Source organism: Harmonia axyridis, chromosome 1, assembly GCF_914767665.1.
Source record: "Harmonia axyridis chromosome 1, icHarAxyr1.1, whole genome shotgun sequence".
NCBI lineage: Eukaryota > Metazoa > Arthropoda > Insecta > Coleoptera > Coccinellidae > Harmonia > Harmonia axyridis.
In genome coordinates, this window is record NC_059501.1 from 61435408 (window position 1) to 61460878 (window position 25471).

At 36.4% G+C, this 25471-nt stretch overlaps 1 protein-coding gene across 4 annotated transcripts in view; it reads right to left on the reverse strand.

The window, feature by feature from the left end:
* The window catches only part of LOC123685107, a 60274-nt gene that overhangs the window by 14580 nt on the left and 20223 nt on the right, over window positions 1-25471 (reverse strand). For all 4 annotated transcript variants that reach the window (XM_045624700.1, XM_045624708.1, XM_045624692.1 and 1 more), the window contains exons 3-6: window positions 19955-21067; window positions 9640-10398; window positions 5211-5978; window positions 2459-2594 (exon numbers count right to left, since the gene is read on the reverse strand). In XM_045624700.1, the coding sequence (XP_045480656.1) occupies window positions 2459-2594; window positions 5211-5978; window positions 9640-10398; window positions 19955-21067 (2776 nt within the window). The remainder of the gene's footprint in view (window positions 1-2458; window positions 2595-5210; window positions 5979-9639; window positions 10399-19954; window positions 21068-25471) is intronic.

Below are 25471 nucleotides of genomic sequence, written 5' to 3' on the forward strand. Positions count from 1 at the left end.
TATTGGTAAAATGTCTGAACCACTTTTAAAGCATTCAACGATCTATCAACTAGTACGTCTTACAGAAAATATATAGGAGCAATTGAACATAGACATAGAAAAGGCATTTGATAAAATGTGGATCAAGGTCTGATATACAAATTGGAATTTCCAACCAAACTTACGAGATTAATGAAATCTTACCTGGCAAATAGAAAATTTGGAGTGAATATCGAGTGAATAATATATTCAGCCGGAGTTCCCCAAGGATCCGTGATAGGACTGCTGCTGTTCAACTTATACCTACATGGCATATGAGTATATACCAAAATAAATAGATGCAAGATACCCAGTTTGCAGATGAAACCGCTATCTACTAGTGAAAGTACAGTTCTGCTGTGAAGTAGAACTCGGAAAACAATAACTAGTCAGTTACAGATATACTTAGATGAACTGATGGAATACTTCAAAAAATGGAGATTCAAAATGAATACGACGAAAACAGTTGCAATCTACTTAGGATACAACGAAGAACAGTAAAGAAAGAGAAAGCAGGAAACGTCAAAATAGAAAAACAGACGATAGAATAGAAAAAGAAAGCAAAATACCCATGAGTGATTCTAGACGAAAGAATGAATGTTAGCAAACAGCTAGAAGAAAACAAAATAAATACAAGGCAATTGCACGGGAGGCTATAACCTCTTTATCCTCAAATATGGTATGTGGCGGCTTGTCATAAAGCTCCACATAGCAACAATAAACACAGCACTCGGTAGCCTAGAGGTTAAGACTGTAGACTCACTCACCGAGATGCGACAAGGTGCCGGGTTCGAGTCCCGGCGGCTCCCGATAATAATAAATTCCCCAAGCGTCTGTGACACGGCACACACAAATATACCAAAGTCACACTGATGAGTCCGGTGTGTGTGCCAGGGACGAAACGCATAAGTAGGCATATGTGAAATCCTACACATTACCACTTCATTTCATATGCTGATAAAATATTGCTTTTTGAAGGGAAAAAATACAGTTGAAGCGAAATCTTGGCTTCATGAAGAGTTTCTGGAGTCTGCACCAGGAAAATCAACCGTCATTGATTGGTGCGCTAAGTTTAACGTGGTGAAATGTGCACCGAAGACGGCGAACGCAGTGGACGCCCAGAAGAGGCTGTGACCGACGAAAAAATCGTTCACAAAATAATTTTGAATGACCGTAAAGTGAAGTTGATCGAGATAGCAGACATTGTAAAGATATCATCTAAACGTCTACATCATCATTGACGAATATTTATACATGAGAAAGCTGCAAAATAGGTGCGCGGGAGCTCACAATCGATCAAAAGCAACAACGTGTTAAGGATTCTGAGCACTGTTTGAAACTGTTTAAGTGCAATAAACCTGAATTTTTCCGTCGATATGTGAAAATGGATGAAACATGGCTTCATCATTTCACTCCACAGTCCAATCGACAGTCAGCTGAGTGGACTGCACACAATGAACCGAATCAAAAGCGAGGAAAAACCCAACAGTCAGCTGGCAAGGTTATGGCATCAGTATTCTGGGATTCGCAAGGTATATATTCATTGATTACCTCCAAAAGTGCCAGACCATCAACAGCGATCATTATATAGCGTTGATGGATCGTTTAAAGGAGAAAATCTTCAAAAATCGGCCCCATTTGAAGAAAAAAAAGCTGTTTCATCAACACAATGCGTCTTGTCACAAATCATTGAAAACAATGGCAAAATTGCATGAATTGGGGCTTCGAATTGATTCTGCATCCACCGTATTCCCCCAGCGACTTTTTCATGTTCTCAGACCTCAAAAGAATGCTCGCTTTATTGCCAATAAAGAAGTAATCGCCGAAACTGAGGCCTATTTTGAAGCGAAAGACAAATCGTACAAGAAAAATGGTATCGAAAAGTTGGAAGATAGCTATAATTGCTGTATCGCTTTCGAAGGCAACTATGTTGAATAATAAAATCGAATTTTGCCAAAAAAATGTGTGTAGACCGGGGACTTTTCAATTGGCCTGTTATTGAACTAAGATATCATTGAATCATTGAACCTTTTAAGATTACGTGATTTGGCTTCCCTTATATCATTGAATGAGTAAATGATCTACACATCACGACCTCTCAATCTATGTATTATTAGGTCATAGAATAAACTAGTGATCAATGAGAAAATTTTCTTCGAAAGAATTTTCAGGAAACTTACCTGAGAAAAACAAATAAATAAATGTGTTCCCAGTAATTCCTATTACCCCATTTACTTTCACAGTACTAATTTTTGTATCTTTGAAAGCTACAGATAAACTGCACTTCAACAATTTGATTTAATCGTTTTAATCCTCGAAGATTTCACTAGCAACTATTCATTGTTACTGAATTTTTTAAGATTGTAGTTCAATGAGCTTGATGTTTTTTTGTTGATTTTAATATTATGAACTTGAATTGAGAAGAGAATTCATTATTAACCTTTTAACAATTGCATCAAAACCTGAATCATGCTCATCACTGCTGACAGATTGATATTCATTAAGTATTTGAGCGTTTTTCGCCAATCTTTGGTCCTTATCGAGGGAAATATCTGCCTCTTGTGTATTTAAGATGTCTGAAACAGAATGGAGTAATATATTTTACAGGTGAATATTATTCTCCAACAACATGAAAAGGGAAAAAAATAACTTCAATGTCGAATCTTATTCTGATATTTCATTTTATTCAATAATTACATCATTCTACAGCCGAGGACAATTACAGAATGGAAAAATAAATATATACCTACAAGATATGAAACTTGCACTGAAAATACGCTGAAAATAAAGAATATAATAAACCCAAAATAAATCAAATGGAACCAGGCTTGAGCGAAAAAACTCAGATATCAGATTGATTACAATGAAAAATATCCACAATATGCTGGATGGACATGTAGTCATGACATATGCGATACAGCGGCGAGAAAAGAAGAACGTTAGAGCGTGGTAAAGAAAAGTAGGACAAACCTAGAGTCTTGAAATCACCCGAAACACTAGAATGTAATTGGACGTGAAGCAAATTTTTGATAGAACTAAAGGCAAAGGTCTCTATGCTGAACGACTGTTTTGAGAATGTGACCATCTACGCCATATGGACTGTTGCTTTCTTACAGCTAAAGGACAGCATATTACACTTAAGAATGTTAAGAGGAAGCAAGTTTTTGCCATACCAGTGCTCAAGCCCAAACCCCTAGAGAACCCAGCAATTCTCAACACACTGAATTCGATAGAACAACTTGCAATCATCAACATAAAGCAGAGTTTGGGAAAAGCAATGTGAACAAATATCATTTATGAAGACTACGAATAGCATAGGATAGATCCCTTAGGAACACCAAAAGAAGAATTCAACCGATATGTAACCTAAACATCGAAACCAAAGTCGCCTATTCCTAAGGTGAGATTAAAAAAACGAGTGAAACTCAACTGTCAATCCAAAAGAGGACAGTTTTCTGAGAAGGATACCATAGCCCGGTCGGTCAAATGCTTTAGAAAAATCTGTATAAATTTCATCAACTTGAGAAGATTAATCTAAAACAGAAGTGTTGTACTGATTTCTACATGTCAAGTTGGTGATGGTCGACCGACCTTTGAGGTTTTAATTTTCTGCTTCAATATGAAGAAATCTGCGGCTGAGGCTGCTCTCTAATACATATGAGGCCGCTATTAGTGAAAGAACGTACCGAAGAGAGAGGGGTTTCAACGCTTCAAGAACGATGATTTAGACATCGATGACCAGCATGGCGATGGAAAAAGAGAAGGTTTTCGAAGATGCAGAATTGGAGGCATTTCAAGACTCGTGTCAAACACAACAAGAATTTGCAGGATCAACAAGGAATTGGGTACCGTACGAGTTGAAGCCGAGAGATGTTGAACGGCATTGTTTTGCTCGTGAACAGCTGCTTTCAAGGCAAAGACGGAAGGGATTTCTGCATAGCATTGTGACTGGAGACAAAAAATGGATTCATTATGATAATCCCGAGCGCAGAAAATCATGGGAATATCCTGGCCATGCTTCCACTTCGACGGCCAAATCGATTATTCACAGTTCCAAGGTCATGTTCAGTGTTTGGTAGGACTAGCTCGGCGTAGTGTATTATGAGTTGTTGAAACCGATTGATTGTCGGTCGTTATCGAACGCAATCAATGCGTTTGAGCCGAGAATTTAAAGACAAATGGCCACAATACAACGAGAGACATGATAAAGTGATTTTACAGCATGACAATCAATGCTCGACCCCATGTTGCAAAAATGGTCAAGACATACTTGGAAACGTTGAAATGGGAAGTCCTACCCCACCCACCGTATTCTCCAGACGTTGCTCCCTCGGACTATCATTTGTTTCGATCAATGGCACACAGCCTGGCTGACCAGCACTTCCGGTCTTATGAAGAAGTAAAACATTGGATCGATTCGTGTATCGCTTCAAAAGATGACCAGTGTTTTCAACGCGGGATTCGTACTCTGCCCAAAATATGGGAAAAGTAGTGGCCAGCGATAGACTATACTTCGAATAATAAATGTATAACCAGTTTCTTACAATAACGCCTCAAATTTCGGAAAAAAAGGCGAAATCAAAGTTGTACGCCTATGTAATAAAAAATTATTGCATTATTATCTTCAAACCTGTGCTTATTCTCGAAGAATAAAAATATCAGTATGAATAAAAAACCAAATTCAGGAAAAATGGGGCTTAAAAATATCGAAGAAATATCATTCAGGTCTTAATTTTTTACAGGATATCCAGTAATTAAACTTAAAATGCAATTTTTGTTCTACCCCGTACTTCATATCCATTCATCCTGTTCATAAAATCGATATCAGGATGAGATCAATATAAAAGCTTCTGTAACCTGTAAAAATTTCTGTCTAATTTGCGGTCCTGTTTATTTAGGTATACTTATGTGGTCTCTAAGTTTCATGAATAAACAAACGCTCTCAGCTTCTATCGAATTCCTTATAAGTAATGATCCTCTGAATTATGTTTCTTTAAACAAACATCAAAACGCAATCAATATATGTTTTTTCATCCATATAATCCTTGATATATTAGTCATATAATATTCTCTCCGTACAATTATTATGTTTTTATATGCGTACCACAAATGTTGTTTTAAAAAATTATTCATTTCTCGGCTCCAGTTAAGAAACACGTGGTATCTTAGACATCAACAAAAATTATATTTACCTGTCAGGTTCCGGTGTTCTGTTGATAGATATTCAGGTGTTTCATCTCTCTTGCGTACTTCAACAGTTATATTTCCAACCTTTTGCATGACTTTTTGGTTGCTTCTTCCTGCAAGTTCTTCAATGGGGACATCTGATGATCTTGAACTATTGTATAGCAATCCAATTGAAAATAACAGAGCTGAAGGATTCTCATTTAAGTTCGTCTTAGGTACCACTGCCTTCAAAGCTTGCAACAAGGGATAAGAGACAGGCAAATCTTTTAGAGATTTTACCTTTGGCCTATCCGAAGAAACCTCACCATCGTTCAGTTCTCTCAAAAATTTCAAGTTATTACCCGAGTGTCCACAATCCGAAGATTCGCAGTAGTTTCCAAGAAATTGGGGATCTTCTATCAGATTATTACACATCGATTCATAACAATCATCCTTGTTTTCTAATAATAAATTTGCAGAGACTAAGAAACATTCGTCATCGAGTTTAATGCATTTCAATATTTCATTTGGTGACTCCCTAAAATACGAACTCAAAAATTGTTGATCTCTGTGTACCTTGAGGCATTCACCGTCAATGAGGCGGCAGCTGTTTTCAAGTTGAGGATTTATCTCATCGGATAGATCGTTTCCAGGGTAACATTTTGCTTTCCACGAATGCTTGCCTTTTATCATGTGGAAGATACAGTTAGTATTCTTGAGGTCCTGCCATGCATCTTCTGAGCGTGCAGACTGGCGAGATTTTCCTTCTGAAATTTCACCACTGGCGTCTGAATCTGAAGAAGAAAATATGATGAAACATGAAAAGCATCTTCTGTTATATAATAATAACAGAAGATATTATTTCAGCAATGGTATGACTTAACGCACGGATTGTCTGCTATACTCGTTTAAAGGGTGATCCACCGCGATGATCCATTAGACGTTAATGGAAAACTAATCATAAAATTCTGATGAAAATTTGCTTTAGACAATGATATTTTAAGACCCCTACAACTCCCGATTATACTGGAATCAGACAACTATTTTCTTATTTCAAACGACACACCCATTATATTATAGAATCATTATGAAGCTTATTTGATGACAACTTCAGCAATATGCCATAACAAGTAACAAAACACATCGGTTTATGATTTAATGGAATTCTTATGAATAATTGGTGGCGACGAGTTATCATTTTTCTTTTAATATTCCTGCAGAAAAAGTATTTTTTGAAAGAATTCTTTTTTTTAATTTTGGATCCTGCCAATAAGTACTATTATAAAACTGTTTGCGGTTTGTACAGGGTTTTTATAATAGTTTATTCCCCCTTTTTTGGAAAAATTGAAATTTGTTTATGATACTCGTACATCAATATAAAAAAAGAAGAAAAAAATTATACCCAAACAAAAACTTAAAACTGACAATAACTGAACTTGTACGATGCCTTGGAAAACAAAGTGTTTCTTTATGTCTGTCATGATATTCAGAATATTACAATATTGAGTTAAAATTTGATAATTCGGATTTTCCCAATTATTTCGAAATGATTATAGTTAATTTTTTTCTCGAAATTGATTGGTATATGTCAAACGTATATTTGAATTCTTGCATGAGGCAGAAAAGGACGGTTTGAGATTACGTCACTCATCCTGAAAAGTGATGAGTTGAAAGCGTAAGGTAAATTTTGACACATCACGAAAGGTATAAACCTCTCTTAAACATTCAAAAATATGTTGCAATGCCACAATTGATGACACAATTGTTTATGATACTCGTACATCAATATAAAAAAAGAAGAAAAAAATTATACCCAAACAAAAACTTAAAACTGACAATAACTGAACTTGTACGATGCCTTGGAAAACAAAGTGTTTCTTTATGTCTGTCATGATATTCAGAATATTACAATATTGAGTTAAAATTTGATAATTCGGATTTTCCCAATTATTTCGAAATGATTATAGTTAATTTTTTTCTCGAAATTGGTAGCAGCAAAACTACAGAAAACCGAAAATTTGGGAGATAAATCGAAGTTTCATTTTTTTCAAACTACCTACATGTGGTCCACCAAAAATATGTTCTGGAGGAAAACAGCGGGCACTCAGGGCCCCCGCAAGGGACATCAACGCCCGCGTGCGGAACATATTTTGGCGCCCCTTAAAGGGGGGAGGTGGAGAAAAGTACTACTGTATAATCGGAATTTTTTTTTAAGTTTTGTTGAGAATTTAGTGTAGAATGGTTGAAAATCTATCTATTGCCTTAAGAACTTTATGGTGTTATTTGTAACATAATACATTTCAAATGTGTTTCAAAACTTAAGCTGTATTCTTCTATAAATTATTCATAAAGGCATAAAAATTTAATTAGGATCAATCCAGAAATTGAATGGATGTTTTTCTAGATTTGGCTGCTGCAAATTCTTTTATATTATCAATCAATCAATTTTATCGAGTATCTCTTGCTCTATATCTAAGATTGCCAATCCAGAAAATCTTTCTTAAGACATGGTAGACTTCAAATAGTTTTTAAAAAATTTTAATTCAGTGAATGATCTCTCACCAGAAGCAACAGACACAGGAGACAGGTAAAGTGAGAAGGATTCTTGAGGCAATACTAAGATTCGGTAGAGAAGAAGTTAGATTATTTTCAAAAATATATTGTAGAATTTCAAGAGAATTTTCGCTTCAGATAATGAAAACAATCTTAGGGCTTTCATCTCGTTGAATAAATCATTTTCTTTCACGTCAGTCTCTTTTTTTCCTGTCATCAGTTAGCTTTTGTTGAAGAGCATGACAGCATTTCAATAGATATTTGTCATTCAATTTAAGAATATCACAAATAAAACAAAAAACGTTAACGTTATCTACTATTTAAGGAACTTAGTGTTTGTTCAATTATATTCTAAAAGAAATTTATTTTAAAAGCGATTTTTGGATCTTCCGTCTGTTCATAATCGAACAATTTTGGTTTATACTTTCGTCTTACAGTATATAATGGAGAAAAATCTTGATCTTTCTCAAGAACAGTCGCTAGTTTTCCAGCTCCCGCAAGTTTTTCCTCGAGAACATTATCATCCCTATAATTTTTGAAATGATCAACTAAATTCTTCAAATGGTTTTGGCACACTTCAACGCTACACTTTGCATCATGTTGCTTACAATATTGATCTGGAATGAAACATCATAAGAAATTATGATACTTCAAATAAATTTAAAAGAATGAATATTTAATAAAAGAGAACTTGCTTTATGTCTAGTTTTTATGTTGAAACTATCATTTTCTGCTATTTCTAAAAGGCTATCACATAATTGAATGAAATGAAACTTTAGCATCAATTCTACTTGACCATCTAGTATCACTTTGGGGTTTTAGACGTAACTGAGGATCATGCTTTTTTATAACATTCCAATCTCTTTGTGGATGAAGAGAAATATATATATAAAGTTCTATTACAATATCAAAAGAGTCCACTGTTTTATTTGAAACCTTAGCAGCATCATTTTCAGTTAAATTTAAGCTGTGTGTAGCACATAGCGCATAGCGCAAAATATGCTCTAGGATTAGCATCGAGTATGCGTTTTTGTAAACCAATATCTGGCTATTTCATGCCGATTGCGACGTTCGGAAACTTGTATAAATTGCAAGAAAGAAGTTTGGAAAAAAAAATTGTTGAAAAATTTGAAAGAATCTTTTTCGAAAACCTTTGGTCCATTGGTTCTTCATGCGGTCTATAAGAGGTTTTGGCGCCCTTTTAGAGTGGCGCCCGCGTGCGGTGCACGCGTTGCACGCGCGGTTGCGGGGGCGGGCACTGATCTAGAAAAAATATCATCCTGTAGATTTTGCAATGAAATTTGGCACATTACGTGTTGTAAAAGCAAATACATGAGATTGAAGAATACATCCGTCCTCCATTTAGAGCTTTTCTCAGAAAGTATGCCTAATATCAATCAAATTCAAATTGTCACCACAAATTTCACGTAATTTTTATACAATATGTTGTTTCTAGATCTTTCATTCCTATAATTATCATGTTTACAGCCGTCCGGACAGAATTGAGTTTGAGGAAGTATTCATCATCAGTGAGTCGAACTTATCGTTTGACACGATTGCCGACTCAAAATTCAATTACAGACATCACAAGAAAATAACATCGTGGCATGCAGACAACTTTTCAATTCCGAAAAAGTACCACCTTAAGTGGGACTCGAACCCGCAACCTCCGAATCACTAGTCCAGTGCTCCACCATCTGAGCTACCGAGGAAGTAGAAATTTCCAACTGCATACGAGGAACTGCTATACGGTGTTATTTCCTTGTAATTTATTCACAGACGTTGAAAAACCACTATTTCGAATAACAGACATCTTGACAAAATGGATTAGCGATATATTTGGAACAACCCCTCGAAAATATGAAACTGAAAAGGACATAATCAATTCAATACGAAACTCACCGTCATATAAATAATCGTCCAGATCCAAATATCCTATATTTTCTTCATTCTTAAAATATTGGTCATTTTTATTCTCATATCTATTTGATTCTTTCTTCTGAACAATTGGAGTCGACAGAGCTCCTGAAAATGAATCGTTGTAGAGAAACGCAACAGAGTAGAACAAACCGTCAGGTTTCATATTTAACTGATCCTCTGGTACCATCGCTTTCAGAGCATCCATCAATACAGAATCCGAATCTCTATTGACAGTTCTAACAGGTACCACTGTCTTGTCTTTGGTTTCTCCACAGTCCTTCGAGTCGCAGAAATTCTTAGGATTTTCTGGATCGACCATCAATAGTTCGTAGTTAGATTGTGAACAGGGGCTCTCATACAAATCTTCAACATCGATCTCGTAACACTCGTCGAATAGTTTAACACGTCTAAGTTCTTTTTTCGTAGACAAATATTTTTTCTTGATTTTCCGATTTTTGTGGACCTTGTAACACTGACCGTCAATAAGGCGACAGTTACTTTCGTCGGATATTAGGTAATCTGTTTCTTCATTGCCGGGATAGCAACGCTTCTCGAATTTATCGCCTTTCTTTTGCATTACTAAAATGCAACTAGTATATTGCGGATCTTTCCATATATCATCATCAGATGATTTATCTTTCCAACGAGCTCTTTGAACTTTGACATCTGACAAACCATCAAATAAAGTTTCTTCGAGTGGATTAGGAGGTACGTTTATTGAACTTCTTCCAAAGGAAACCCCTGTTAACAAAATTCATTATGTAATAAATGATTGATTTCAATAATCCATATTAATATAGGTACCGGGTTTTTCACCATGATTTTACTCCCCCTTCAACTTTTTCACTGAAAGAGGTACAACAAAATGTTTTCCACGAAAGTTTCACGAAATCGACTAGTATTTTCAAAAATGATTTCACAAAACGAAAAATATACAGATTGGGCAACATATTGGTAGCAACTTCATTTTTTCAAATGGAACACCATGTATGTAGGATCCAGTCTATTGTTCCCTGTAAATAATTGAGATGGTCAACCGGATGCTTAGTCTATTCAAGTGCCAAGGGCATGACAAATTCAATGAGTTTACAGGGAACGAATGGTTATTGTACATAATGCACAAAGGATGTGTTATTCTTCTGGGTGTCGAAGAAATGTGTCAGGTCGGTGGTAAAACTTAAGAGATTTATTGGGGGGTTGATAAGGTTCGAAGACAATACGGTTATGCCACATGTGTTTCATCTTTTTTCTCAGGCCCTAGTTCTTCTAGAATATTCGATTCCAGGAATCCTCGAAGATCTTTGGGGGTGGTACGCCAAAAATCTTATTGGACTAGGGGGATGGTACCTTCCCCTAAGGGTGTGGTCAAACCGAGACAGGGTAGTTCCAATCGACAGAGAACACAGTTCAAGTTAAGCCGAAGACGGGAGCAGTCAAGATTAAGCCGAAGACGGAAACAGTTAAGATTAAACCAAAGACGGGTACAGACGGTACAGTTCAACTCAAATCAAAGACGAGACAAGTTCGGTCGGTCAACTTAAGACGTAAACGAAAAGACGGTTCGCGGACTAGATTAAGACGAGTCGCGAACAAGTTAAAGACGAGACTACCGAAAACTTGAAGTACGACGAAGACGTTTCGAGTAATCAATTAAACGAGAGGCAAAGACTAAATTCAGTACCGTATACCGTATAGTAGTAAGAAACTTGTTATTAGGACGTTATTGGGATCTTCTCAATACTGAGTTTTCACTGTATAATTGTGGCTTTGCAAATAGATGTAAATAATTCAAAAGAGTTTCATTATTACAAATCCAACAAAGTCACGGAGAAAAGACGAAAGGCCAGGTAATCGAATCATACCTCTAGACGATCGATTGACCAAGCCTACATGTATATTTCTCTATATTTCTCTATATTTGACTAGCTCTTTTTCCCCTGATTTCGAATATATAACATATGTTTGGTCTATATCTCTTATTCTGAGTACCACAGAGTTACAAATTTTAAGAACCACCTGGCAAGCTCCGTAATCAGTTTTCGAATGGAAGGCTGCGATATTTCAAAATGCTCTTTTTTGAGTTGTCTCGTTGGCAACGATATACGTTTCATACACAGAAAGAGGAAAAATTTGAAATATTTTCACTTTATGTGAAGAACAATAAAAATAAGAAAGCTACAAGGGGAGATTATATGGAGTTGCATCCAAATCATCCAATTCCAATTTATAGTGAAAAACTTATATCATATCGTTGCCAACGATATAACTCAAAAAAAAGCATTTTGAGTTATCGCAGCCTACCACTTGAAAACTGATTACTGAGCATGCCAGGTGGTTCTTGAAAATTTGAAACTCTGTGGTACTCAGAATAAAAGAGATTGACCAGACATATGTTATATATTCGAAATCAGGGGAAAAAGAGCTAGTCAAATATAGAAAAATATACAGGGTGTTCCATTTGAAAAAATAAAGTTGCTATCAATATGTTGCCCACCCTGTATATATTTCATTTTTTGAAATCATTTTAAAAAACACTAGTCGATTTCGTGAAACTTTCGTGGAAAACATTTTTTTGTACCTCTTTTAGTAACAAAGTTAAAGGGGGGGTCAAATTATGGTGAAAAACCCGGTACATAGGCGTACAACTTTGCTTCCGCCGTTTTTTTTTTCCGAAATTCGAGGCTTTATTGCAAAAAAACTGGTTATACATTAACTAGTATCAAAGTATTCTCCATCGCTGGCCACTACTTTCTCAAATCTTTCCGGCAGCGTACGAATACCGTGTTGAAAAAACTGGTCATCTTTTTTATTTTAATTTTTTATTTCTTAATAAGACCGGAAGTACTGGTCAGTCAGGCCGTGTGCCATTAATCGAAACAAGAGATAGTTCGAGGGAGCAACGTCTGGAGAATATGGCGGGTGGGGAATGATTTTCCATTTCAACGTTTTCAAGACCACTGAGTTTGTCAATATTCCCTGTAATAAAAATATCAAAACAGCCTTTGCTAAGCCTCCAGTATAATAAATAACACATGGCAGCCCAACAATTATAAACAGAATTCCCTATTGCACTCATGGAAAGAGGGAAACTAGACTACATTCGCTTTTGAATTATTTGGAAGCTGATGATTCAACTTATGGAAAATTCCTACGATTTTGCGTTCGAAACTAGTTAGTGTTAAATGTCAAATATTTTCAGCTTGCTTGATATTTGATACTTTTTCAGCAAGACGCCGAAAAAATCCTTGCTTCAGGCGCCAAAATTACCGCGCCTACTGTCAGCAGCATTGCCAAATGACATTTCGACGACTTATTTTGTTCGGCAGCTTCTCATTGGTCTATGTATTCTGATTGGTATATGTCAAACGTATATTTGAATTCTTGCATGAGGCAGAAAAGGACGGTTTGAGATTACGTCACTCATCCTGAAAAGTGATGAGTTGAAAGCGCAAGGTAAATTTTGACACATCACGAAAGGTATAAACCTCTCTTAAACATTCAAAAATATGTTGCAATGCCACAATTGAGATACCTGCTCTATCCGTATCTGGAAGCTTTCCTCATTTCTCCATTTCAACTAACCCGAAAGTAATAAACTCATACAGCACTGGCAGGGACCGTATTCTCGACAAGTGACCTTTCAAAACGTATACGTACATTCAGTGTTCAGAGCACTGAAAGTACGTATATGTTTTGAAAGATCACTTGTCGAGAATACGGCCTCAGGTCAGTATCCTGAAGTAGGCCCAATTATTTCTAATATACAAGGGTTTTCCGAGTTTCCAGAAATTTATTAGAGGATAGGGAATTTTTTTCCTTTTGAATAAATCGTCCAATAGTATGTGTCGATTTGGTCACTTTCATTGCTCGAAATAGTACACGTGCTACCGCGTGGCAATTTGGTCGCTTTTATTGGTGGGCTCATCTTCCACAATAGAACTGGTTTTGGGGAGTTATTAAGAGCCATTCAAGAAATATTAATCAAACACCAACGGAGGATTCTAAATCCGTCGAGTAAATGAGAGTTTTTAATGATTTCGACGATGACGTTTGCCAAACTTCTGTGTCGAATTTTGGAAAAAAATTGAAGATTTTGCTATCAAAACTATTCTTCCAGTTACTTTCTGAAGAAAATGTTTTTGCATCCTAAGGACCATCATACCACTGAAGATATTCTTTTAATGTAGAATGTAAGATTCTTAGTGGAATACGAAAGGGATTAGGTGGAATTAACCAATTTAATTTCTTCTGAATTTTCTGATCAATTTTATCAATGTCATAACTAGTTTGCCTTATCATCAGATAGAACATTACCAAGTTGATTCTCGATCTGTAATGAACTTGCCAAGTTCATCTAAAGACCTTCGTGCACTGTGTATATTAGTATTATGCAACGATCATGTCGTCATAGTTGACAATGTCCCTTTTTGCTAGTTATTACAGATCGAGAATATAGAATCACTATGTGCTCTAAATTATTATCCATGTTATTCAACTCATTACGAATTTCTCGAAATTGAAGACAGTCGACAGATTGGTTTTGTGAAAATCGAGAGGGGTTGTTATTGTGATCATTTCAGATTAATTGTACAGGTTGTACATTGCATTTCCAAAACTTCACTGTTCATTTCAGATTCAAATGAAATGAGTCATTTTTCTAGTATTTTTAATTTTTTCGCACACCTCCGGTTTTTCCAGAAAGATTTCATTAAAAGGAACAGTATCGAAAATATCTCTAAAGCAGTGAGAATACCTATTCTGGACCCTAGTCATTTTAGAACTTATAAACAGCTTCACTACCTATAGTAAAGCTGTTTCTAAGTTCTAAAATGGTTGTTTCGTGCAGGGCTATGTGGCGCCCTCAATTGGAAACGCTACAGTTTCAACAATGACAGTAAATGCTTATATCTGAACTATTGTGCGAAGTCGTATAATAAGTTTGGCGAAGCGTTCTCAGACAATGTTAAAGCTTCATCCTCTCACAGAGGATTACGGTGTTTCAATCACGGAAATATTGATGGAGTCATTAAGGCATTGAGTGTTCCCTACCTTATATTTATAGACCATTTCCGTAGAGAAGCAAGGTGACTTTTCCGTGAAACGATCAAGTTTGTCACGGTTATAAGTTGTTTAAGTTTATCGTTCGGTACGGTGGATATTTTGCCAACCCCTGGAATATTTTCTGACATCTTTCGATGGTGGGTCGTCAATTTTGTTCAGATCGATTATGGTATTTGCGTAGGAGATATAGGTAGAAAGCTGAATGAAAACGGTGTTAAATTTTCGATTCCAGGAATTGGAGCTGAAATACCGGATCTCCGAGGTGTTATAGTCGTTATTTCATACATAGGAAGACAACGAGTTCAATATTAGTTAGTTAACGAAAATTGTGAGTAATTTCTGATCCATCAAGTATTAACTGTAAATTATCCCATATTATTTCTCAGTACGAATAACCATTGTACAATTCGATCAGATTTTAGCGAGTTATTTGGAAGTTATACATTGTCATTTTTTATTAACTATTTCACTATCCATAGAGGTTACCACAGTGAAGAACTATAAAATTTCCTTCTACATTTATTGCTAAATTCCGTTGTTGATTATTTAGTCAATTATAGTTTTAGAGAGAGAGAGAATTTTGAGTAATTGTATTTCACCCTTGAAGTCACTCCTTCTCCACCCTTGTGGTATTTCAGGTTCTGGTTCACCCAGCCCAGTTCTTCATACAGAATCGGTTGCGACCCATTAGATCTCTCCCGAGCTAGCTAGCGGTCTCTAGGGTTTGGTGAAAAAAGAAGGCAATAGATTTCGATTCACCCAGCCCACCCACTATCGTAGTGGCAGTTCTTCATACAGAATCGGTGGCGCCCATTATATCTCTCCTAAGATAACCGGTGGTCTCTGAGAGTTCGATGGAAAAGGAAGGCGAAAGTTTTATATACCTAGCGGTTCCGATCTTCCGACAGACAGGCAGCCCTCGACGCCATCTCTACGGCAAACAGTATTTTTTGCACGATCCTATCATTTTTCTCCTCGATTCAAATGAATTAATTTCCAAGATTTCTTAGATAAATGTGAAAATGCAAGCCAGGCGACTGAAAATGTGATTAGTGTTTATGGACCTGATACTATAATATCCAATCACGCGTAATTTTGGTTTCCTCGATTCCATTTTGGTAATTTAGATGTCAAAGATGTACTACGCACTGGAAGGCCAATTGTAGAAAAGGTCGACAAAACATGATAGACTACCCAAGAGCTAAATATTGCACAAAAACCATTTGCATAAGGCTGGTTTCAAGAAGCTCGATGTATAGGTACCCCACGAGTTAACGCAAAAAAACCTCACGGGCCGAATTGCCATCTGCGAATCGCTGCTGAATCGCAACAAAATCGACCCATTTTTGGAGTGGATGGTGACTGGTGATGAAAAGTGGATCACTTACGACAACGTCAAGCGAAAACGGTTGTGGTCGAAACGCGATGTGCCGGCGGAAACGGTGGCCAAGCTTGGATTGAAGACCAGGAAGGTTTTGCTGTGTGTGAAATTAGCAGGAAATTATCTACTATGAGTTGCTCCCCTACGGCACAACTGTTAACTCTGAATTGTACTATCAACAATTGGACTGTCTGAAGAGAGCAATCGCCCAGAAGGGGCTAGATTTGGCCAGAGAAGAGGAAATGTGTTCCATCAGGATAACGCCAGGCCATACACATTGATAGTGACTCGCCTTATAGTCCGGATCTGGCACCAAGTGATTACCATCTGTTTCTGTCCATGGCGAACAATTTTGCTGATGAAAAATTCAATAGAGGCTTGTGAAAATCGACTAACTTCAATTTTTTGCCAATAAAACGAGAGTTTCTATGAGAGAAATGGAGCAAGTAGCAAAAAATTATCGAATTTGACCTGAATCGAATCATTCTAATTATGCTAAGTATTAAAGCCTTGATTTTCATACAAAAAATATTGGACTTTTTACTACACCTTATAGATCCACCTTTTCTTCAATTCTTCGTTTTCAAAACCACATACAGGTTTCTGGAGTTCGAACAGTTGTACTTTTGCATTAAAATAATGTTTTTTAGAATATATTCTTAGAGCTACTCATAAAACACCCTTCAATATGCTAAACACACGAATGTTTAATTTACAAACCTTGATGTCATCAATGAAATCATGACAATGAATGTCGAAATCAAAGATTAGGGAGAGAAAGATAGGAAACGCCGTACTAACTCTAGAGCTAAATAGCGACCCACTTTTAGGCTCGGCCGTTTACAACTGAAACAACAGATGGCGCTGAAATCATCTATCGAAAAGGAAATCTATATCTGGCGCGAATTTCAAATCTTCACAGTATTCCATATTCACTACAAGCTTCTATTTTTTATACCATATTATAACATTAACATATTAAGAGATTATTTAAATAAAAATGCTTCGTCAAATTAGTGGAATCTTTAATTTAATTAAATAAACATAATAAAATGTACAGAAGAATATATACATAAAAATAAATAATAAAATATCTTAAATGTGAATCATTATTCATTGCATAGATTTCGGAGTTTTTGATTTTTTGTATTGACTTTTTTTATTTTATTTCGATTTTCGAACCGAACACCCCAAAGACAACGTGTAGTCATAAACATCTTGAGGAAATGGCCAGAGGCTTCTGGTGTACACAGATCGAATGAAATTTCATTTTTTCCTCTGACTATTTCCACTAGATCCCCCACTATATGCCTACTATGTAGAAGGTCCTTGAAGTGCACATTATGGATTACTTCAAGCTTCTTTATATATTCATAAAAACTTTGAGAAGCATAAAGCAATTCTTTAGATTCTGGCAGTGATTCCCCCTGTTTGAAATATGTGAATAAATGATGCTGACCTGTTAATTTTTTTTCATCGTCCACGAGTAAACTTTTACATTTTTCACAAGGGTACAATTTTAGAAATTTCTTTGCCATACCTATATCCGCTAACATAATATATGGCATTTTCATCCTGCAGGTCAACATCAATATTATCGATAGCTTTCCAAGACAAAGATGCTTCAGGTTGACTGTTTTTTTGGGTTTCGGAAAGCTCACTCAACTCAGTTAATTTTCTCAATGAAAATGAGAAGTCATCTTCACAATTTGTCTGACTTGACAACTTTGAATTACTTGTGAGGTATGTATGCCGCAGACCATTCTCAAATTGCAAAGAACTTGGGTTCCGGCAGCAATCGTGTTGTTGTCCTACACTGGCGATAGATTTTCCACAGGATCTTGATTGAGATGTCTTGTTAATAATTTGATGAACAGTTCAATAACACGTGTGCTTAATAACCACAACAATACTATAACGTCCTTGTAATATGCCACAAGACAGCACCCAAAGACTAGAGGTACACAGCACGTTTACAAACAAAGTTGTAACCCAAAAGATTTTTTTTCTATTTTATTTAGGCTCAGCAGTAATGCTATGTACCCATAATCAAGTAATATACGATAATTCATTAAGCACCACCAGACATATACAACATCCATGACCTAGCCGGGATTCGAAACCGGTACCCTCGGCACCACAGTCAACCTCCCAGTCGACCATACTACCGAGGTAGTCTAACCCAAAAGATGTTTAAAGACTTCAGAAATGTGATTCTAATAAGATGCATAGAATACCTGGTGTGTTTACTGATTCGATTTTGTTTCAGACTTTTTGAGAGACCCACCTGTTGCTTTGGTGGTCTGCTTCACCAGAGTGCTGTAAGGTGGCGCTCTTCAAAATTTTTCGAATTCCCGCATCTGCCTGGTGCCGTTTAAAAAGGAAATACTGATTTTAGACACTGCAAACATTCACAATAAATTACAATTCAGTTCATATCGAATTTTTACTCAAATGAATGGAATATAATGACAGACCATATAATATAAAATAATATTGTTCTATACTCAAAGTTCACGACAATAGCGTAGAAATAGGGGGATACTGGGGGTAATTACACGGTGCTCCTAAATTGGAGATACAAATGAAAATGACAGATTTCCGGATCATTTTAAGAAAAAAGTCCTATAACATGAGTCCCCAAACATTTTGTTTTGAGATACATGTGTTGAAGTTCAAGTTATTTTCTCGTATAACCTTCCCTTCACAAGATATTTAATATGAATTGGCCATAGATATTCCAGTTTAAAGTTTTCACTATGTGATATGCTAATTTTGAATGCAAATCTACAGGGTGATATATTTTCTGGAAGGAAGCCTGCTTCCTTCCTCCAAATCTATATTTTGGTGAATGGCTGTTAGTTTAGAAAAATGTAGAAAAAAAACTCTGGTCCAATACTACACTTTTTGGTTTGTTATAGTTTTGTCGTATCTGCTATCGATTTCGACAAAAATCTCTAGTAATCTTCAGGAAAATCCAAATTATTTTTAAGATCCAGCTAGTAAGCTCTAATGAATGCATTAATTATAAGTTTTGGTATTTATTTACCTAATCTGTAGCGAAGATTAATAAGTATTTGATAAACTGTACGACACACTAGAAACAACCTGTATATTGAAAGCAAAGCGTTTGTGGGCTCATATTCATGAAACTTTTTTTTCTCAAAATTATCCAAGTAATTTCTCAATTTCCTTCTTAACTCTTATTTGAGAACAAGGTAAGAACAACCGAATTAGTAACAACAAAAATTATTTCGAGTAATTTGGTTCAAACTTCATTATCAAACTTTTTTTTCTAACATCACAGATATGAATAAAAGTTGTCGTCAAAAATTTTTTTCTCGATTATCCCTCCCCAAGAAAAAAAAGATCTACGCCCTTGGTTCACAAGAGTCGAGAATTGAGAGAAATGTCAAATGTAAACGATGTATGCGCCATCTGAAAAGCCCGCGATCCCTCGAAATCAAGTAGGTATAAATCCGACAAATCTCCCGTTTTGTCTGAAAGTTTTACAGGTATAAGTAGACACACCAGGTATTCTATGCATCTTAGATTCTAACCTTTTCTGACAAAAACGTCAAAAACTCTTTCAGTTTTACTTTACAGTTTATAAATAGCCTCCGTAATAATATTTTAACCAATTTTGTTTACAACTGAAACACCAGACGTCGCTGGCGTCGTCTTAGTCGCTTCGTTTCCTATCTTTCTCTCGTTAATCTTTGGTCGAAATATTCATGAAATATAAACTAAAAGAAGATGATGTCAACTTCCACTGAAATGTCAACATTTTCGATGAAATAGACCTTAATAATTAACATAAACCAATTTCCAAAAGCTTGTATAACTACCTCTCACCATTTAATCCTAATTCATTTGACGGAGGTTCATCTGTTGTGTCCATGAAATGATGTCCGGCTCTTCCTGCTAATTTGGGCGATGAATTAATAAACTCCTTTTTTGCGGAACCCAACTTTGAGGAAAGTCCTTGGGGTAAACCCCTATTGTTTTTCGGATAATGCTCGATGACATCAATTCGCCTTATGCAATCTTTATCAACCAGTGGCAGCTCAGTTCGTGGAAACGAAGTGAAAGCATAACATCCATCACCATGTTGAAAACAGTTCTCATTGTCAGGCTGAATTGTCACCCTGTTGTCCATTTCTAAGTAGCATTCACCATTTATCAATTGACACTTCACGATCCTGTAGAACATATTTTGGCTAGAGTATAGTTCACAACCTTTTGCTGGATACGTTAATTGCCTTCGTTTCCTTGAGTTGTTAGGTATATCAAATTTGTGACAATTTTTACTGACGAATGGCAATTCGGTACGCATATCGCCCTTGGACACACAATGATTACGTACTAATTTGCAGTTTTCATCATCTCTGATGATGGTTATTTTTTCTTCATTCCCTAAATAACAAGCATTGTCCTTCAATTGGCAAAATAATTCTTGTGGAGTTAATTCATTGATGTAGCGAAATTCACATTCATTTTTCTTTTCGAGTTCTGGAAAAGGTAAATCACTCAAAGTCCTCGCTTTCATCCTATACTTCAAACAGTTCAAACGTGTGAATGGTAACATAACGCCGTTATTCCCATAGTCTGAGATATTCATAACACAATCATTATTTTTCTGGAGGCAACGATTCTTGTCGGGTATCACAGTCCTGAATTGCTTTTCGTATTCAAGATAACAATCACCTCCTACCAATCGACAAACTGCAGAGTCGTAGTCCATGTCATAGATATATTTGATTTCACATTCATCATTTTCTGTTATTTCAGTCACAATCTGGCCATTGCCTGCTAGATCTGTAACTTCCTCATTATCACCGACCATAAATTTATACTTTTTGGGTAGTGCATAGTCATATATAATACCAAACTCATTTCGTTCTTCATGATTATGTCCGGCATCGTCCATAAACAAATTACTGAATAACCTCCTTTTCGTTAAAATACCTGAAACAAGTTAACATTAGAATATACTCAACATGGCATTTGGAATATTTTGCATTATCGGTGTACTATACTTAAAAGCTAAAATAACCATATTCGTCTCCACGAGATTTTCATTCGGATTTAACAGAACATCTTAAAAAACTGAAAGCTCATCAATATTGGTATACAACTTTGCTTCCGCAGTTTTGTAATAGATAGCTGTAGAGGTGAATGGTAGTCGAAATAAATAGATCGTAGATGTCATACAATAAGCTTAGGTAATTGTCTGCATCAGAAAGTAATTCTCGAATGTCAGCTTACGAGTCAAATTTGTGGGAGGTTTTAATTTTCTGCTTCAATATCAAGAAATCTGCGGCTGAGAGTCATCGAATGCTTTCAAATACCTATGGTGAGGCCGCTATTAGTAAAAGAACGTATCGAGAGTGGTTTCAACGCTTCAAGAACGGTGATTTTGAGTTCGAAGACCATCAGGGCTGTGGAAAAGAAAAGGTTATCGAAGATGCAGAATTGGAGGCATTACTTGATCAAGACTTGTCTCAACAAGTCATTTCAAAATGCCTGAAAGTCATAGGAATTATTCAGAAACAAGGAAATCAGTTGCCGTACGAGTTGAACGGCGTTTGTTTACTTGTGAACAGCTGCCTGCAAGGCAAAGACGGAAGGGATTTCTGCATCGAATTGTGACTAGAGACGAAAAATGAGTTCATTACGATAATCCCAAGCGCAGAAAATCATGGGGATATCCTGGCCACGCTTCCACGTCGACGGCCAATCCGAATTTCCACGGTTACAAGGTCATGCGCAGTATTTGGTGGGACCAGCTCGGTGTAGTGTATTATGAGTTGTTAAAACCCACTGAAACAATCACAGGCGATCGTTATCGAACGCAATTAATGCGTTTGATCCGAGCATGTAAAAACAAACGACCGCAATACAACGAAAAACATGAATAATTGATTTTACAGCATGACAATGCTCGACCCCTTTTTGCAAAAGTGGTCAAGACACACGGGCGTAGCCAGGGGGGGGGGGTGGAGTTCAACCCCCCTCCGAAATGTTCAAGATGTCAAAATGCATTAATCTATTTCTTCTTTTATTTCTATGAAAAAAATTTGTATTTCTCCCATTAGCCTTTCTGTATAACCACCCCCCCCCCCCAGAACTGAAACCTGGCTACGCCCGTGTCAAGACATAATAATAATAATGTTTATTTCATGATTAGTCTACATTCAAAACAAAATACAGTCATTTTACAATGTAAGAAAATATTGAAAGAAAAAAAAGAAAATCGTGACATGAAACAAACAGAAATCAAATTTTCTCGAAGGTGAGCTCCCGGAGGATTAAACCTTGTGTGAGAATCAAAAAAAAAAAAAAAGTACAAGTTTAAAAGTCTTGACGTAATTTCCACGAATTCTCAACAGACGGCAGATTAAAGGTGCTACACGAGTAGACTGACGACTCCAGGACTACTGATTCGATATGTTATAGGTGTTCTTTATGTCGATTATACTGGCTATGAAGTGTCTTGACTGACTCAGGATCCAACTTTTTATTTTCTTCTTAAATGCAGTCATTATACTAGGAATCTTCAAAACTTGAGGGATACCATTATAAACTCGAGGCGCAAGGAACAGGTGTGATCTCTGACCCTTCGTCCCACATGAGGTAGGCAATAATATGAGCTGTCCTCTATTTCTGGTGTCATGACCATGCTCATTGAAACTTGCAGACATAATGTTCTTCCTCTGGTGAACCGCAAGCGCCAGGAAAAACAACTGCCTCATATCCATTACAGCGGCAATCCTGAAGAGCTCGTCAGTTGGGAATCGATAGGGCTTGTTCAATATGATTTTCAAAATCCACTTCTGTGTTATTTCGAGCTTGTTTAAATGAGTTTTAACAATTCCTCCCCAGCCCAGCAAACCATAAGTCAAATGAGGCTGCACCAACACCAGATATAATGTTCTCAACAATTGGGCATCGCAAAACCTTCTGAGATTTTTAAATTTCTGTATCAGAGTTCTCAATTTATGGACTATTTTGTTAATTTGTTGTTTGCATCTAAGATGTTTGTCCAACACAACACCCAGGTATTTTACCGTGTCCGCTGAGTGTATCATGCAGTGATCGTCAACCACCAATGATGTAAAAGTGGGGCAAAATGCGACAGAGTTGCTGAAAGGAACGAAAACAGTTTTTTCTATATTCAGAGTCAAAATTTTAGACCGCAGGTATTTTGATATTAAGTTGAAGTCACTTTCCGCAAACATTTTCAATTCTTGCCATGTCTCCGCCTCCAGAAACATTGCGGTATCGTCCGCAAAAGAAATTATTCTTGACCTTGTCTCAAGTCCAAATAAGGAGTTCGTGTACAATAGAAACAGAATTGGGCCGAGAATGGTACCTTGGGGTACTCCAACAGTGACGGCAGTGAATGAGCTCAACGAATCCTCAATCTGAACGCATTGACTTCTCCCGGTTAAAAAACTTCTGAACCAATCCAGTGCATTCCCGACAAAACCATAGTCCTCCAGAGTTCTGAGCATCTCCTCATGATCGACCGAATCGAATGCCTTCGCTATATCGAGAAATATACATAAACATGGTTTAGATCTATCCAAACAGTCATATATCATAGATGTCAAATGCGCTATCGCGTCCTGTGTTGAAATTCCTCTCCGAAATCCATACTGCCGATCACTCAGGACATTACAGGCATCCAGAAACTTCATTGTTCTCTTGTGAACAACTTTTTCGAAAACTTTTGATAAGTTCGAGGTTAGAGATATAGGTCGGTAATTATTCATAAGCTGTTTACTTCCAGACTTAAATAGAGGTCTTATCAAGGCCGATTTAAATACCATCGGAAATTGTCCACTTTTTATTGAGAGATTTACAAGGTGTACTAATGGCTTTACTATATTTGGACCAATATGCTTTAAGGTTATTGAAGATATTTGATCCAATCCGGGTGCTTTGTGTGATTTCAATTGACCTATCATCTCCAAAATCTCTGCTTCATTAGTCAACTCCAATACCATTTTTGAGTTATTCTTTTGGTTGGGTAATTTTTCAGTGTTTGTTGATCTTCTTCTTATTTCATCCACCAGCTTAGGTCCGATAGAAGCAAAATGACTGTTGAAAGCTTCCGCCACCTGCGCCGCCTCAATTATCTGCTCTGAGTCATTCACATTGATAATGATCTTTGGGTTTTCAGCCTTTTTATTCGATATCACCTGCCACAATTTTCTTGGATTCGCAGAATTTTTCAATATTTGTTTCTTGTAATAAATAATCCATTTTCGTTATTCTTATTAGTTTTTCTATGTAGTTTTTGTACTGCCTGTATCTCCCAATCATGTCTGGGTCTGAACTTCTTCCATGTTTCATTTGCTTATACATGTGGTTTTTTTTTTCGATTGATTTCATAATTCCTGGTGTTATCCAATCTTTTCTCTTCCTAATGAGTTTCATAGAAGAAGTGCTTCTTTCTATTAGTAGTTTTAATCTATCAATGAATGCCTCCGCAGCCACATCTATGTTCTGACTTTCATAAGCTTCTGTCCACAATTCCTCCCTCAATGACTCATTCAAATCCGCGTATTTAATTATTTTTTTAGTTTTCAGGATTTGTCTTTTGCTCACAGACTGATCCCTCGCCAGCACAATACTTGGGAAACGTTGAATTGGAAACTCCTACCCCACCCGCCGTATTCTACAAACGTTTCTCCCTCGAGCTATCACTTGTTTCGATCAATGGCACACAGCCTAGCTGACCAGCACTTCCGATCTTATGAAGAAGTAAAAAATTGGATCGATTCGTGAGAAGCTTCATAAAATGATCAAATTTTTCAACAAGGGATTCGTACGCTGTCCGAAAAATGGGAGAAAGAAGTGACCAGCGATGGACAATAATTTGGATCATAAACCGTATCACCCGTTTTTTTACAATAAAGCCTCGAATTTCAGAAAGAAAACGGCAGAAGCAAAGTTGTACGCCTATGTATATTCAGCCCTCTCAACTTAATCAGTTTACATTTTAATTTCAATGAAGAAAAATATATGAATTTTATCAAATAGAATAAACACAAATAATAACTGAATGATCCAATATTACACTATAGAGATATAAATTTATAATGGATGCTTTGGTGCTTTTTTCCGAACATTCAGATTCAAAAAGTGCTTCCACAAAACTATTCTCCAGAATATCGACAAAATATATCTCATACCCAAAATCCAAAAATCAGATGAATAAAGAACGATCTCGACAATATCTATTCCTTCATATGTTATGATTAATCTCATAAACGATTATTTATATAAAATTTGAAAAAAATCGCGTGACATTGCTTAAGAAAAAAATGCTGTTAACAAATCACAGCAATAAGGAGAATCGTG